At 52.4% G+C, this 17,150-nt stretch overlaps 1 protein-coding gene across 1 annotated transcript in view; it reads right to left on the reverse strand.

Annotated features, from left to right (window-relative positions):
• Positions 1-17,150, reverse strand: part of LOC102814540 — a 55,099-nt gene that overhangs the window by 1,845 nt on the left and 36,104 nt on the right. Inside the window, exons 3-10 of the mRNA XM_006873967.1 lie at positions 7,304-7,356; positions 6,514-7,023; positions 5,097-5,236; positions 4,847-5,013; positions 2,637-2,698; positions 1,267-1,293; positions 806-868; positions 476-694 (exon numbers count right to left, since the gene is read on the reverse strand). Coding sequence (XP_006874029.1) covers positions 476-694; positions 806-868; positions 1,267-1,293; positions 2,637-2,698; positions 4,847-5,013; positions 5,097-5,236; positions 6,514-7,023; positions 7,304-7,356 — 1,241 coding nt within the window. The remainder of the gene's footprint in view (positions 1-475; positions 695-805; positions 869-1,266; positions 1,294-2,636; positions 2,699-4,846; positions 5,014-5,096; positions 5,237-6,513; positions 7,024-7,303; positions 7,357-17,150) is intronic.

The raw sequence follows: 17,150 nt of genomic DNA on the forward strand, positions 1-17,150 counted from the left end.
GAGATGGCTAAGGAGGGGACGAGGGGGAAGAGTGTGGGGCTCAGAGTGGGTCAGCAGACTGGGTGACCTGACCCTTTGCCCAGGGACCTCAGAGCTGAGTTGAGATGGGGTGGGAGTTGGGAGGGACATTGTGCTGAGTCTTCTGGCTCTTCAGAACCCCAGCCAGGATCGGAAGGAAAAGAGGTGGGGTGTGGAAGGAGCTGCCCCCCACAGCGTATGGAGAGGTCCGGCCCGCATTCTCCTCGGGGACAGTGCCCAGCTGAACTCTGGGGTTGGCCCTAAAGTAACTTTTGGCTGGGAAGGCATATCAGGACTACATTAGAGCTTGCATGCGAAGGACAGATTCTGCATCAAAGTTGGGCGTCCCAGGCGGCGAGCAGTTCCGCCCGCAGAGCGGTAGAGGGCAGGGCCGCTGGGCGCTGTCCTCGGTGCTGAGCCAGGCCAGGCGGGAGTGCGGCGAGGGGAACTGACTCACTTGGAGAAGCAGTGCGCTGCGGTCAGCACCCACTGTGCGGCGATGAGGCTGCCTCCGCAGAAGTGTCTTCCGTTGCGTTGGATGCTGACCTGCCACGGCCACTCCCGCTCCTGTGCATCCTCCCCGCCCACCATCCGGTTTAGCATCCGGGGACGGCCACAAGCTGCGGGGGGACACGGGAACTCACCGGTTGCTCTCGGGCGCTTTGATCCCTGGTCCCTGCCCCAGCTCCCAGATTTCGAGGTCCTTCCCACAGAGCCCACTCCTCTGGGAAATGGTGACACTGTTCCTACCCCGGGACCCTGAGAGACCTGGAGAGAGAATGCCTACAAAGCGCTAATCCCGGAATCCAGCACAACACGGGGGCCCGGGGAGGGTCCCAGACTGGGGTCCCTTCAGGAAGACGACCACAGGGGATTGTTGCCAAACAGTGCCCTCTCCAGCTTGGTTCTGAGGGCTGAATCTTTTCTGGCTCCCATGTCCTTCTTGTGCCCTGCGTTAGAATGGTCACTACTTTCTGGGTTCAAATCCCTCTCAGCCACAACTGAAAAGGACTGGGTTCCCAGGGCCTGGCCCATTCATTCTTTATTCTCGGGTGCCTCTGTCCATGTGTGCATATGCAGTGAGCTCATGTCAGCATGTGCCCATGCATGGTGTGCCTGTGCTCACGCGTATGGACCTGCGTGTGATCAATCTCTCTGGGGCTCATCTCCCAACCAGGCTTGGAATTCTCAGAGCAGCCAGCTGCCGCCAGCCGCTTCCCACCCAGGGACTTTATTACATGCTCTTACCTCTGAATGCCCTGGTCCCCTGAGGCCCTGGAAGTCAGGAAAAGGTGAAGGTTAGCAATGTTGCAGAAACCAGGGCCACCCGTCCCCCCAGTAGGCCCAGATGGCAGCCCGGTCACTCCGCTCACCCGCTACCCAGCCACAGATGTCCCCAAGTCCTGAACTGGGGCCAGAGTTTGTCTGCCAGACTGGGTGATCTGGCTCAAGGGATGCTGGTGCTGACGAAGGGTCCCCGACTGGGTGAATGGCCCCCGCCCCTTTTCTCCAGAAGGTCTCTCCCCTGAGGCCCCACACCCATCCTCATCTCAAAGTCTGGGAGGATCGCTGGCCTCCAGTTCCCCTGGACAGCTGAGAGCCAGGGTAGAAGTGTCCCTGCTAACCAAAGGCCAGCAGTTCGACCTCAGTCACTCCAAGGAGAACGAAGTGGCAGTCTGCCTCCACAGAGTAAGCAGTACTGTGTTCTATAGGATTTCTGTTCATTGCAATCGAAGTCAGTGGGTTTGGGTTTTGCACCTAGAGGTACGCCCCAGTGAAGCACTGGTTAAGTACTTGACTGCTGAACATATGTTAGGGGATTCGAGCCCACCAACTGCTCTATAGACAAAGATGTGGCAATCTGCTTCCATAAAGATTCCCAGCCCTGGGAACTCTATGGGGCCCTTCGCCTCTGCCCTGCAGGGTCCAGGAGGGTCGCTCTGACTTGGAATCCACTTGATGGCAATGAAGTGGGGGTTTCTCAGGATCTGTTCCAGCACATCAGCCCCCAGCCCCACAGGGTCACCCACAACCTCTGGGGTTCCCATAGGCCTCCTAAGAGCTCTGTAGTGGGAACCCAAGATGCCCCGAGTGATTCTGGTACCACCCTCACCCTGGGGAAAGTCAGGAAACAGAGAACAGAGCGAGACAGGACTGTACTGGGCGGGCATCACCTCTCATACCTCTGGACTCAGGACGGGGACTAGAGCTTCCATCCTGCCCTAGAGACCCCAGCCAGGACGACAGCCCCATCCCAGGAATCCTATGAAGTGACTTGTTCATGGAGACAGCCCTCTCCACCCCCATGCCCAGCGTGTGTGTCCAGTTCACTGGGCAGATGTGGTCAGAGCTGGAGGGAGGTCTTCAGAACAGCTCCCTTCCCATCTCAGCCTCAGCCTCTCCCCTAGACCCCAACTCCTGTGGACCCTGAGGAAGGGCAGCTACTATTGGCTTTGGCTTTGCTTTGTCCAGAAAAGAAAACCAATCGGAGGGAGGTGAGGGACATGGGGACAGCAAGTCACTGGGCTGCAGCATGCATGTCTGTGGGAGCCTGTAGACCCCCAGGGTTTTGCAGAAGCCCCCTTCTTCCTGCTGGACTTGCAGTCCTAGGGACCCACTCTCTGGTGCCAAGTGGGGTGAGGAGGAGCTGGGCGAAGCAGTAGAGGAAAGTAGAGGTCACCTGTGATGGGGCAAGAGCAGGGGAGGACGCTGGGTGGCTGAGAAAGCACAGAACCATGCACTGGTCACTCTTCAATGTAGGGGTGCCAAGCAGAAGGCAAGGGTGGGGTCTTGGATTCATTGTGTCTCCCCAAAATACGTGTCCACTTAACTGGGCCAAGAGTCTCAGTGGTTTGAGGTAAGCGCCCCCATGCTGTGATCTGATGTGGTCAGCCCTAATCTGACCAAAGGGATTAGGATAGGATGTAACACCCTTCAGTAGGGCCACAACCCTGCTGGGATGTAAGGGACGCTTCCCTGGGCTGTGACCTGCATCACCTTTTGTCTTACAAGAGATAGAAGGAACAGCGAGAGGAACCCTCAGTACCACCCACAGTACCACCCACCTGGAAAGGGGGGCTGGGAGCAGGTTGCATCCTATGCTAAGAACCTCCTAGACCCAGGGGTCCACTGAGGCCATGACACATGGAGATTTCCAAGGAATGCTGGGTCCACAGACCTTCCCTCAGAACCCACAGTGAGAAAGCCATGGTCACTTAGAGCAGACCTGAATTTGGCATTCTGGCCTCTTAGATTGTGAGAAAGTCAATCTGTTAAAGCTACTCCCGTGTTATAGAAGTAGGAGAGAACTAAGATAGAGGTGGCCCAAGTGGCCTTAGGCCTGCTGCTCATTAACATTAATGTATGTTAACAAGGTGCCCTTTAAAATGCAAATGACCCTGGCAGGCTGTTGCTATCGGCCTTTCTTTCACATCATAGTATAATAGAGTATAGTCTGATTGATGACACGGGGTCCCTCCCTCTCTCTCTGCCTATAGAAAGCTGCTCCAATTCATGCTAGCTTTTTCCTTGCTGGCATGAACCTACATGAGTTTCTTTTGGTCTTTCTGGGATTTTGCAAGATTCACCTCGTGGATACCCTCCCTGAGGTATATCGAAAATATCGAGATGTCTCTATCTGTAGTGCCCAAGACTCCCAGGTTCAAGTCCAAATCCTTGAGGGGCTTAGTGGGCGTTCTGAGACTCCCTCCCACCAGGCGGCTGCTGATACTGGTCTGTACTTTCTGGCGGGGGGTGGGTGGGTGTTTGCTATGGGGGGTTTACTATATCACTCACTGGGCCTGGGTGCCACAAGGCTCCAGTTCAAATCTTTGTTGTTGTTGTAGTTACGTGCCTTCGAGTCAGTTCCGACCCATAGTGACCCTGCATAGGGTTTTCCAAGGAGCAGCTGGTGAGCTTGAACTGCCGACCTTGCAGTTCAAACTGACTTTGCAGTCCAGTGCATTAACCCATAGCGCCACACCAGGACTCCATAAGTTCAAATCCTAGTTGCTGATCAAAGCCAAACTGAAAGGCCTTTGCCTCCTACAGGGAGCCTTTCTTGCCTTTAATGGGAAGTTTGGCACCTTCCCTGGGCTCTGCCCACCTCATCCTAGAGCTAGAAGCCTTGTCCCATCTCTCCCATCTGGGCGGGACAGTCACTGTTACCAGGCCCATCATTCCTGAGACCAGGGCCCAAATGCTTCTGGAGGAGCGGGGCAGGGGTCTGGGCCAGCAGTGGGCTTCTGACCATGTCTGTGAGGTCACATTATCTACTTGGCAGTGACCTTGATTACTCAGGCCCACAGGAGCTACACACCCTGGATGTGCTCAAAGAACACATTCTCTGTGTGCCAGGAGTGAACAGGGGTGGGGAGGGACGGGACCGGGCAGCCTGGGGGCTTCCTGTGGAGATGCCACTCTGACACCTTCTTAGCAGTGAGAAGGTGGAAGCCTGGAGACAGGCCACAGCCTGGGAGGTAAGCCCAGGACAGGGAAGTGTGGTGCTATGGGCCGGGCAGGGCCCAGGAATGCAGGAAGGTCTCCCAGGCAGAGAGGGGCCCGCCCTGCAGGGTGGGGCCCGGCAGGTGGCCTCTGCCACACCCACTGACCCCAACTCAGGATTGGGAAAAGGGTCACTTGGCCTGGCCCAGTCCTACTACCCGCTTCCTCTCTGGGGGCGGCCCTCAGCACTTTATACCTTGGCCTCCAGATCTCTGTTAAGCCCCCTTTACCAGCCCCCTGGGGCTCCAGAAGGCAGGGAGGGCACAGTGTGGCCAGTCCCCTCTGGTCCAGCAGACTTCAAACCCTTCCCAAGCAAGCACAGCACTGATCCAGGAGATGGCAAAGCCACAGCTGCTGCCCAAAGTGTCAGCGGGGAGGAGGGTTCCAGGCGGCACACGGATCCCCTGCTGATGCCCAGCCTTCCTCGGCCACTCGGCTCCCCTCCCCACTGGGTGTCATCTGGACCCTCCACACTACCCAGAGACAGCAGCACTGGAGCGGGAAGGAAGGAGGGGAGGGGGCCGGCTCCTGCAGCCCAGGTCGGGGAGGGTGGGGGGGAGAGGGCCCAAACTCACCGAGTGGGAACAGCAGTAGGAGCAGAGCCATGGCCGCCGGGGGCCTCATGTTCCTGGCGAGGTGGAGGGGTGGGGGACAGGCCGGGACAGCGGTGACAGCAGTGCTCAGGGAGCACTTGCCAGTTGCTCGGCTCCATGAACTGGGGTTTTATGGCTGTAGTGAGTATGGGTTCGGCTATGCTGTTGGACCTGTTGGCCCAGCCTGCCCGGCTCTTCTCTGTAAGAAGGAGGTGCCTCAGGAACCCCAGCTCCTGTGACCTGACCCTGAACCCCCTGAACCCCGCTGAACCAGATCCCCCCACCCACTTCATTATTCCTCAGGGTTCTGGTGTAGCGAGTAGGGGGAGTGCTGCCCCTTTCTGGGTTCTGGCAGCCTTGACCTCCCCCACCTGGAACTGACCACAGACACCCCTAAGTGGCCCCAGAAACCCCTCAATTGACCACAGGTCCCCTATGAACTGGCTGCCCCAGGAAACTCTCACAGTTTGGTTCATTCATTCATTCATTCTCAGGAAGGGCAGGCATCAGTAGACACTATCTAGCTCCTGTAAGTAACCTGGTGGGGCCGTCAATGAAGGGAAGCTACCATTACCCCATTACCCACCATCTTGATCAAAGATCTGAATGGAGAATCCTGATCCAAAGGGGGGAATGTGGAACAAGATTTCAGAGTCTCTTGGATTCTGGACTTTCTGGAGCCATGGAAGGCAGATGAACCCTGAACATCATCAATTGCCCTGAGACCTGAGAGCATATTTAAACCTTTAACCAAACATATCCCATATCCCTTGAAGTCATCATAAAAAAGCAATGAAAAAAAAAACCAAAAACAACTATCATCAAGTCGATTCTGACTCAACAGAGGAACTGCTCCTGCTCCTTAAGGTTCTGAGAGGAGCAGACAGCCTCGTTTTTCTCTTGAAAAGAGGCTGATGGGTTTGAACACTACCACCCACGCTTAAACCACCATGCCACTAGGGTCCTTACCTGAGCAATTGTATCACCTATCTATCCTACAGTGAGCGCCACACCATTAAATTGACCACAGGACCCCTAAATGAGCAATAGTGCGCTTGAGTTACAAAGCTCCGCCTTAAACATTAGGTTCTTTTAAGTAAGATCTGTTGTTAATTGCAGTCAGTCATAGCGACCCTGGATAGGGTTTCCAAGGAGCGGCAGGTGAATCGGAATCACCCGTTTACCGTCCAGCACTTAACCTACAGCGCCACACCATTAAATTGACAACTGCAACTTGAAAGCTTAGCTAGGACCTTTGGGGGGGTTGGTTTGTGAATGAGGAAGAACAGCTCCGAAGAATGCCACCAAGCTCAATTGCTTTGCCCTGTGTAGTCTCAATAACAACAAAATACATAAAACTCAGGGAAAACAGAAGAGCCGGTGAGCGACCCCCCTCCACCGGAAGCCCCCAGCCCAGTGCTGCTGGACCCGGCTGGGGGCTTCCCAGAACCCGTGGCCGTCGGGCGGGGCGGAAGCTGGTTCTGGGAAGGCCGGACCGGGATGACCGTCAGAGGAGTCACTGCCCAGGCGCGGGCGGTGGATCGGGACCGCGGAAGCGGCTCGGGGAGGAAGTTTTTTGGGGCACGGGGTGGTATCAGGGCCGCAGTTGCGGCTCGGCGGCCACTCCCTCCGGCCGCGTGATCGCGGCGGGACGCGCCCGGCGAAGCTGCGGGCCCTGCCTCGGTTTCCCCGCCTGCGCTGTGGGTGGGATGAGTTAGGGTGCTCTGCGGCCCGCCCCAGGTGGTGGTGTGGGCAGGGTTCGCCCTGGATCCGGGAGGGTGAGTCCCGTAGCCCCCCGCCGGGGCTCTGCCTTAGTCTCCCAGAGTGCCCGGGCCGCGCAATGCTGCCCTCTGGCGGCCACCCGGAGCAGCGCAGGATGGGCGGGAGGTGAAGGTAGGAAAACCTGGAGCTAGAGAAAGAGATGCAGGATGGAGTGAGAGATGGCTGTGGGACCTCCCCCGGGCTCGGCTCTCGGCTTCTCCATGTGGGCGTTAGGCCCATGTGTCTCCACTCCCCTCACACAACAAAAACCCCAACCCACTCCCATAGAGTGAACTCCTACTCACAGCGACACTGTGTAGGCTTTCAAGAGGCTGTAAATCTTTATGGGGAACGGAAAACGTTAGCTTTCTTTCTGGTTAACAGCCCAGTGCTTATCCCATAGTGCCACCCAGAAGTTCACCGCCTGCCTGTCGTCCACTGCCACCCCTGGTACTTTGCAGTTGGAGGCGCAGCGGCTTGGCTGAAGGAAAGGAGACAGTGGGGTAAGAGAAGGGCGCCCCCGCGTGGACTGCAGTGAACACATTGCCGGGTCTGGCGCCATCCTCCCAATTCCTTCCGTTTGAACCCACTGTGGCAGCCCCCTGTCAATCCATCTCTTCCAGGTCCTCCTCTTTTTCACAAACCCTCTACTTTACAAAGCATGATGTCCTTCTCCATCCTGATCACGTGTCTAAAAGACCACCACGGGTTCTTCTATGGTACAATCCTGCCTGTACGCCTTCCAAAACAAAGAATTCGTTTATTCTTCGGGCAGTCCATAGCATATTGAATATCGAGTACACTGCTGACGGATTCATTCATTCATAGACTCATTCATTAATTCACCAATAGGTACAAATCCCTGGAGGGCGGGGTTATCAAGTGAACACAGGGGGAGGGAAATGGCACGGAATCATTTCAGGGAAAAGGAGGAGTGATCGAGTGTCTCAGCAATGTCTGTCCGTGTGACCTTAGTCCTCCAGGCTCATCTGTTCACCTGCCCTTACTGCCCATGGGGGGGGAGGGACAGGACCTTTTGACACCAACCATACCCTTTGGAGGACGACCTTTCTCAGTTTTTCCTGCTGTTCATTTAAGAGCCAATTCCTCTAGGGGTGACTCTACCCTAAAATCAAGCAGACAACAAAAATCAAACTGTGGATCTTCCCCAAATCTATGTTCAAATCCTCACCTCTAGCCTGTGGCGCTAGTCCCAGTTGGAACCAGGATTTTCTTTGATGTACTCATGATAAAGGACTGGGGAGGGGTGTGTTTTGAGTCAATCCCTACTGAGATACAACAGAGGCTCAAGCAGAACAAGGGACGGTGGATGTCAAGACTCAAGGACACCTCCATGAAACCCGGAGGCAGAGGCTGCAGAGATGAGGCATGTGCTCCAGAGCTGACAGGAGAGAGCCCTAGAGTATACGTGTGTAGGTGTGTCTGTTCCAACACACAGCAACTCCGTATAGTGTTTCCAAGGAACAGCTGGTGGGTTTGAACTGTCAACTTTGTGGTTAGCAGTTCAATGCTTATCCTATATCACCACACCAGGACTCCAACTTGCCTAGAGCAGACACTCTGAATTCAGACTTCTAGTCTCCTAAATTGTGAGGAAGTCCGTTTCTGTTTGTGATATTTCTGTAATAGCAGCAAAAGAGCAGAGACTCTGAAAGAGAGGCTACCAGGGAAAGCTGGACTCCTGTGGAGGGTGTCTGGGTGGGAACTGGTGGGAGTGGGCGTGTCCCGTCCTCACAACATCCACCAAACAGTGCTAACGGAGATTTGAATTCACAGAGATACAGAGATTATTCAAAATAGCCAATCTTCCTAGAGAACAGAATTGGACATGGATCAAGCCTGGAAGAAGAACCATGTTCAGGTTGGAAGGAAACATGCGTGAGCCCACAAAGACCTGAAAAGGCAAACAGTAGATAAAGTGTTTGCAGGGAACACTGCAAAATGCTGGCACCATTATGGTGAGAGATGCTGGAGAAATGGATCAGGAAAACAAGGAGACCATAAAGATTAAGTGAAGGGAGGACACAAACAGATAAAGTCGCCAAAGAGGCAATCAACTGGCAAGAGACTTTCTGAGATGTGCTGAGCCTCCGTAATTAACTAAATGCAAATCTAAACCACAGTGAGGAGATGCCAGTTCTGGGCAGTGAGCGAGCCCAGCAGTGGAGGAATGCTCTTCCCCAGGATCCCGGGGACATGGGCCAGCAGGTGGGCATGTTTCTGGCACAACCCTTTTCTATCTACATCAGGTTGTTGGTCAGTGGCCTCAGCTCAAAATAATAAAATACACACAACATGAATGTTGTCATTTTAACTAATTTCAAGTGTATCATCCAGTGACATCAGTTATGCACAATACTGCGCCAGAATCACCACTGTTGGCACCTCTAACTTTTCTACCCTTGCCACAAGCAGAAGCTCTGGACCAGTTAGGCCACCGTACCTCATTCCCTTCCGCCTCTCTGTAGTGGCTCTTCTAGCTATTTTGTATAAATGGGACCATACAATAGTCCTCCTTTTGTGCCTGAATTATTTTTCAGTTTAGTCTCATGTCTTCAAGGTTCATCTGTGCCCTAGCATGTGCCAGAACGTCACTCTCTAGCATGGCTGAACACTCCTCCTCCTGTTGTCTGTCCGCACCACCTGTGTGCTCAGTCCCCTGTGGATGAACACTCGGGTTGTTTCCACCATGTGGTTCCTTCACTGGAGTGCAGGGATCAGTCTGAGTTCCTGCTTTCAGGTCTTCGGGATATAATGGCCTGTCTTCAACCACGTTGGTTCCTTTTGGTGCCATGAGGTCACTGCTAGAAGTCTACCCTAAGCAAAGAACCCTCAATACAAAGAAGAACTTTATGGCCATAAGTGTTTGTAGTAAGGTTCTTCATATTTGCGAAAATGAAAAGCCATCAAGCAACCACCAAAGACCACTTGTAGGGTGTAGGGTGTAGGGTGATGGTAGGGAAACCATCCATCCTCTGAACACAAATCATGGAAACCTCATTTTCTGTTCACAGACAATGCCTGTGAGACAATTGTGATAGGAGATGCTGCCACAGCACTAGCTTACCAAGTGTCATGGAGAGTGTGTGTGTGTGTGTGTGTGTGTGTGTGTGTGCGTGCGCGCATCCCCAATGTGTGTCATCTTGACTGGCCCATGAGTCTCAGTGCTCTGGCAATTATGTAATGATGTCATCAGCCAATCAGCTGTAAGACACACGCTTACTCAGGACACAGCCCTGGTCTGATGTCAGGGGACTTCCCCTGGGCTGGGGCCTGCATCCCCTTTACCTCACAAGAGAGCAAAGTGAGTACAGGGGGCAGCAGATACCACCAGGAAAGGAGGCCCAGAAACAAAGCACGTCATGTGACCCCAGGACCCCTGCACAGGGACCCTCCTAGAACCAGGGGAAGAGTGATTCCATGACATGACATCTGGGGATCTCTACAGAATGCGGGGTTTACACATGATGAATGGAGACAAGGACCTTGCCCCTAAGCTATGAGCCTACAGAGACAGAAAGGCTCCCGAGCGCTGGGAGGAGACATCTCTGGTGCTTAGAGTCGTCCCCTCGTGGTATCTCTGTCATAGCACTAGAAAGCTCAGACACCAAGCACAAGCTTCTCCTCAAGGGATTGGTCCCTCCTGACCACAAGTTCAGAGTGAGGGAGGTGAAGTCTGGCTGCACTTATTTCTAACGAGTATTTCGACTGTACTTGTTTTTCAGACACATGTGTTCATTCTTCTGGTAGTTCACGGACTATTCATGGCATATAAAATATCTAGAACAGGCAAAACAATCAAGGGCCAAAGTTTCTGAGGTCTCAGGCACTAGCAGGAGTGGGCAGTAGGGAGTCCCTGCTTTGGGGCCCTGATGGGCCGGTGAAAAGTTGGAAATCGGGTGTTGGCTGCACAACATGCTGAATATAGTTCATGTCACTGAAAAATAGTTGAAATGCAAACATTTTGTTATATACATTTTCACACACACACACACACCACACAATAACTACAGCAGTAACACCACCTGAAGCAAAAAAAGGCTGCCGAATGTTGAGCAGGCTTCTGTAGTCCTGCAGAATCCTTTCAGCTGTGGGAAGGTGACAAGGACTCATTGGGGGACAGAGGGCATGGGACTCCCCTTCCAAAAGTGCTCCAGTCGGAAGGGGGACTGCAGGAAACAGGATGCTGCTGCCAACCTTGCTTCTCACCCCCAGGATTCCACCCTCCTCTGGTGAGGGACGGCTACATTCTCTAGTGTCCAAGATAAGCTCCTCCCATGGCCCGTTCAGAATAAAAAGTCTCAGGGAAGGACACTAACTGGCCCTATGATTGGCTCAGCCTGGTCACATGGACATCCCTTGGCTACAGGGCAGAGTTGGTTATCAGAAAGAGGAGGAAAGAAGTACAGTCACCACACCCTCAGCTAAGTGTGGGATGAAATCAAAATGTTTTCAGATGTGAAAGGTCCCAGAGGTTTGATCTCTCATGCACCTGTCATGAGTAGGAAACAGAAGGAGTAAAACAAGAAGGCAGATAGCATGGGTTATAGAAAACAGAGCAGACGGAAGAGTGGTGGACGGAATCCCAGGGTAATGGTGACAGGAGATTTCAGATTGAGGGCTGTGTCCCAAGGCTCTGTCCTCACGGGAACAGGGTGACTCGAGAGAAAGGCACATGAGAGCCACCATCACCAGGAACCCCCCTCCCCACTAGCTTTTTAATCTGAGGAGACGAATGAAGAAGGGCTGTCGAGTCGATTCTGACTCATAGTGAACTGGTGAACTGGAACCTTGTAGTCCAGCGCATTTGCCCACAGGTGGGCACCACCAAAAGAAGGATGTGGGCCAAGGAAGAGTGCAATCTGACACTCAGGGATTGGGAATCAGAAGCTGGAGAAAGGCAAATGAAATTCCAAAGATGGCAGCTTTGGCATGTCCCAGGATGCCAACAGTGCCCAGAGAATGGCAATCTCAAGTAGTTAAGTGCTCGAATGGGACTGCCCTCATGGAAGCGTGTACTAAAGCTAATTAGAGGCTGTGGGTAGGTACAGACAAAATACACCACAGCAGAAAAGAGTGCTCACTTCTGGGGGGGAGAAGTCAACAAGGAAACCACCATGGTACATGACAAAGCTTGCTTATGAATACTATCTGAACAGATAAATGGTGTGAATTGTGCTAAGACATACACTATACTGGAGAGTTGTGGGGTTGTGCTTGTTGCCATAAACTCGGTATTTTGGTTCATGGTGACCCATGCATTCCAGAACAGAACTGCCCCCACAGGGTTTTCTCGACCCCAATCTCCATGGAAACAGATCAGAGGCCCTTCCTCAGCAGTGCCACTGGGTGGGCTAACTGTGCAGCAATCCTGCAGCAGTGGCACACCAGGACTAGGGGGATTTGTAAATACCAGGAGAGGGAATTAGGAGGGTGTAGAGACAGGACAGTGAACTGCTGAATTTTAAGCTTTTTAGTATTATTTGACTTTTTCAACAATGTACATGCTTTACTTTAATAAAATTCTGTTGAAATTAAAAACTAAAAAGGCATGCTAACATGGAGTAAGAATAAATGAGCCTAGCTTGGCATGATGGCATTATAATATTAGATATTCAGGTTTGGAACTGTTGTTTTTTTTCTGATTATAGAAATAATACTAGTTGGGGGAGGGAAGCCATGCTATTGTAGTGTAACAAGCCACTCCAGACCACAGTGGCTTGAAACCACCATTTCGAAGTTCTGTGGGTTGACAGGGTTCATTCAGCCAGTGGTTCTGCCTGTGAGACGGCAGCTAAGCATGGAGGCTTGGCTGGACTCCATGTTCCAGGTGGCGCATTCATGTCTGTCCCCTTGGCAGAGATGTCTGCGAAGCGGAGGCTCCATCAGAAGCTCAGATGCGAGGCCTTTGTCTTGTCCAGGTTCTCTTACAGCTCCCACCTCTCCCTGAGGCCTCGCTGGGTGGTCTCTCCATCCGAGTAGCATCATTTCTGCTGCATTTTACTGGTTCAAACAACTTACATGGTCAGCCCACACTCCATCTGAAAGGAGCCACACTAGGGTGAAGCTGCCAAATCAAAGCATCACAAATTGGATGGCTTGTCAGAAGGGAAACACATTGTTCACAGTTTTGGAGGCTGGGAGCCTGAAATTCCCGCTCTGTTGATTCCTCTTGAGAGATGAGGCGGAATCTGTTCCAGGCTGTGTCCCAGCCTCTTTGATGACTGGTGATCATGGCTTCACTCCAACTTTACCTGGTCATCTCTCCCTCTGTGACTGTGTCCTCTGGGATTTGGACCACCCTATTCCAATGTCAACCCTGTTAACTGATGATAACCCTTTTAACTTAGAAGACCCTATCACCAAACGAGTTCCCATTTACAGATGCCAGGAGCTACGGCTGAAGAGTATCTTCTCGGGGGAGCCATTGCAACCCCTCACAGGTCTGACAGACTGGGAGGCCATCTAGTGGCCCTCTTTGGTGATGAGCAGCTCGATGCAGCTGTCCCACATATAATCCTATTAACAACCGTGGTTCGTCTTGCCCAGCTTCCTCTCTCTAGTTCTTTTTCTCCATTCCATAGAAACCAGAGTTTATGTTTGTTTCCTTGTGTGCGTAGCTCTGTTTGTGCCCTAAGATTGTCTCCTCTGTTCTCCCGTCTAAGTTCTGCAGGTTTCCCTAGTATGTGTGTATCTCTGGGCTGGTTTGAGTTTGTGTGTGTGTGGTGTTAGGTAAGGGTCGTGATTTCTTTTCTCCTATATGGATATCTAGGTGTTAACGCCATTTATTGAAAAACCTATGCTTTTCCTTACCAATATGGGTTATATTGGCACCTTTGTTGAAACCTGATTTTCATGTATGTGTGGATCTATTTCTGGATTCTCCACTTTGTTCCAGGATTTATGTGTCCATTCTGATACCAACACTGCACACACTGTCATGGTAACTCCCACTGACCATTTTCTGTTGGATGTCTTTGTTTCTTTAGATATTAAAGATAGTAGTCTGAAAATTCTAAGACGGCATACAACACAAAGACATGACCCACCATATGTGCTCCACAGCTCAAACCTCAAGGTGGTCTAGAGAGTCCATCAATAAAGCCTTTCCTTCCTTTCCTATTCCGTGTTAAATCCAAGGCCATCGAGTAGATGCGAACTCCCAGTAGCCCTGGACGGAACAGAGCCGAACCGCTCCGGAGGGTTCTGAGAATGTCAGTCTCTTTATGGGAGGACACAGCCTCATCTGGTTCCTGTGGAGTGACTGGTAGGTTTGAACTCCCAATCTTGTGGTTAGCAACTTAATGCTTAGTCCACTGTGCTACCAGGGCTCCTTATATTCTTTGTGTATTGCTGCTAAGTGCCGTGGAGTCGATTCCCACTCAGAGCGACCCCCGTACAGGGTTTCCAAGAAGCAGCTGGTGGGTTTGAACCACCGACCTTGTGGTTCACAGTCTAGTCCTTATCCTACAATGCCACACCAGGCCTATATTCCTTGTTGTCGCTGTTAAGTGCCATCGAGTCAGTTCTGACTGTGGAGGATTTCCGAGGAGTAGCCGGTGGGTTTGAACCACTGACCTTGTGGTTTGCAGTCCAGTGCTGATCCTGCAAAGCCACAACCTACACAAATACAGACTGTCCAGGATGACCTCCCGCAGCCACCCAAAATGGGAAAACTCGATGACCCGTGCCAGGCTGCACTTTCTCTTCTCTTCTCCCTCTCTTCTGTAAACCCCCTTTTTGGCTGTGTTCCCTGACACTGTGCCAACTAAGTTCTTCAAATGCCAGGAAACTGCACGCAGAACAAGACCATGCAGCCTAGCGGCTGTCAGGCATTGACTTCCTTTCAGTTACCGTTTGCTGCACCCCAGGAGCCCTTGTGCTGCAGCGGGTTAAGCACTGAGCTGCTAATGGCAAAGTCAGCAGTTGGAACCCGCCAGCCACTCTGTGGGAGAAAGCTTTGCAGCCTGGGAAACCCTAAACATCCATCCTCATCTATCCACAGGACTGACTGATTTGGAGCCCACTCCACAGCACAGAGTTTGGTTTCTGGGCTTGGCCTGGTGCGCCCACACCATGCGGAGTGGATTCAGACAGCAGTTCTTTAGTATTCCTGGGGGTCTGTGGGTTAGCCAGGGCTCAGCTGGGTGGCTCCTTTACTGGTCTCCTTTGAGGCCTTTCATGCGGCTGCAGTCAGAGGGCATCTGGGATTGGATGGGGCAACTCACAGGGCTGCCAGCTTGGCAGGGAGAGCCTGGCTCCAAAGGCACTCGGCCTCATTGGTTCTTCCCCCTCCCTCCGCATGAGGTCTTATACAGCGTTTCTACCAATCGCATGCCATGTTCGCTCCAGCTGGACCCCAGGGCTCCTAAGAAGCTCCCAGATGTTCTAGGGGTTAGGCCTGGAACTGGTCTGGGTCACCTCTGCTGCCTCCTACTGGCAAAGCTGTTGCTGTTGGCGTTAAGTGCCATCGAGTCGGTTCTGACACAACAACCCTGTATAGGGTTTCTAAGAAGCAGCTGAAGGGTTTGAACCGCCAACCTTGCAGTTATGTTCCTGTGGTTATCCTACAGCATCAAGTCACAAATGCAACATACAGAATGGCCCTTCAGTGAGCGAGAGATCTGGGGGCCCGAGGAAGGAAAAAGATCATGACCGCTAGATGGCAGTGTTGCAAAACAAGCTGTTGAGCTGGCTGGCTTAGCAAACCTTGGGAGCGCTCTCACTGACCGAGGGCTTCCAAAAAAACGGCTGGGGGTGGGGTGTACAGGGGCGCCAGATGGGGAAGAGAGCAGCGGAATGTTCAGGGGAGAAGCAGAGAGGGGACTGGCAAGTCTAGTTCAGCGGCTCAGCACACAACAGGGAATCTTGGGTCAGACAACACCAAGGAGCATTAGTTGTTTTAGGGTCTCTATAAAGCCAACCACATGCAACACCTGGAAATGAAAACCTTATTTGCTTCCGATAGGGCATGCTCTTGAAAACCCTTTGAACTGCAGTTCTACTCTGCAACACATGGGGTTGCCGTAATAACTCAGCATCAATTTGATTGCAATTGGCTTGTTTGGTCTGACTGGCAGATGCTGGGAGTAGCCTTGTGGAGTGTGTGAAGCAGGCAGGCTCTAGACGACTATGAATCTGCCTGTCTGGGCTATTTTTAAAGCAACTGGATATGTCAAAATCGGAGTTGGGCACCAGCAGGCTTTAGGCTAATGGAAGCTCCCCCACCGCCCACCTCCCTGTCTGTAGTGATGAAAGAAAGACCTGGAACCAAAATATGGCGCCTACTTGGCTCCATTGTGAACACCAGGAGGTAGAGTTCATTGGGGTCACCTGTGCAGACTAGCTACACCAGTAATTTGTGGGTTTTTCTGGAAGTCCCAAGACAGAATTGCCCACCTGGATTCTTCTATCAGAACCAAAAGAAACATGAAGACAGCCAAAGCGCCTGGCTTTTGAGTCCTTGGCCACCCTCCCTTAGTTCTCCAAGTCCTCTCAGTGTGGTGTTTAGCGCTTTGACCCCTTACACGTTAAACCTGATTCTTGGTCAAGCCTGACTTTGCTTCTCATTTCAGTTCTGATTACACGCAATTGTGTCCATCGCGGTGGGACTTGGGAGTTTGATTTCATGGCGGTGCTGACACTGTTAGATAAGCACAGGGTCGGCAGTTCAAAGCCACTAGGCGCTCTGCGAGAGAAAGATGAGGCTTTTAATGCTGCTAAAGGTTCACAGCCTCGGAAACCCCACCCAGGGTGCTGTGAGTCAGAACAAGCGTCTCATGACTTCTGTCTGGTGACAGCTGAGAAGGAGATGAGTGTTGTCAGCCTCCGCCTTCAACAAGAGCCACGTGGTGTCTCTGCAGACAAGGAACCCCTGAACCATGAGCAGAGTATCAAGGAAGCCCCCTCTCCACTCTCTAAGGTTGTTGATCCCTAGGTTGTTGATCCCTAGGAAGTCCTAGTGACACGGTGGTTAAGCACTTAGCTGCTACCCCAAAGGTCAGTACTGGAATCCACCAGCCTCTTCAAGGGACAAAGTTATGGCAGTCTGCGTCCACAAAGGGTCATAGCCTCGGAAACCCCACAGAGCAACTGACTTGAAGGCCATGCGTTCAGTTTGGGTTTGCTTGTCTACTGCTGTTTACCTTGTTAGAAATGAACCCCAATGTCACACAAAAAGACACTTGGTAAGACGAAATTACCGGTTCCGGTTTGCCAGGGCGGCCAGGCGGTACGGGTGAGTGGGGGCTCCAG

Source organism: Chrysochloris asiatica, unplaced genomic scaffold, assembly GCF_000296735.1.
Source record: "Chrysochloris asiatica unplaced genomic scaffold, ChrAsi1.0 scaffold00257, whole genome shotgun sequence".
NCBI classification, from domain to species: domain Eukaryota; kingdom Metazoa; phylum Chordata; class Mammalia; order Afrosoricida; family Chrysochloridae; genus Chrysochloris; species Chrysochloris asiatica.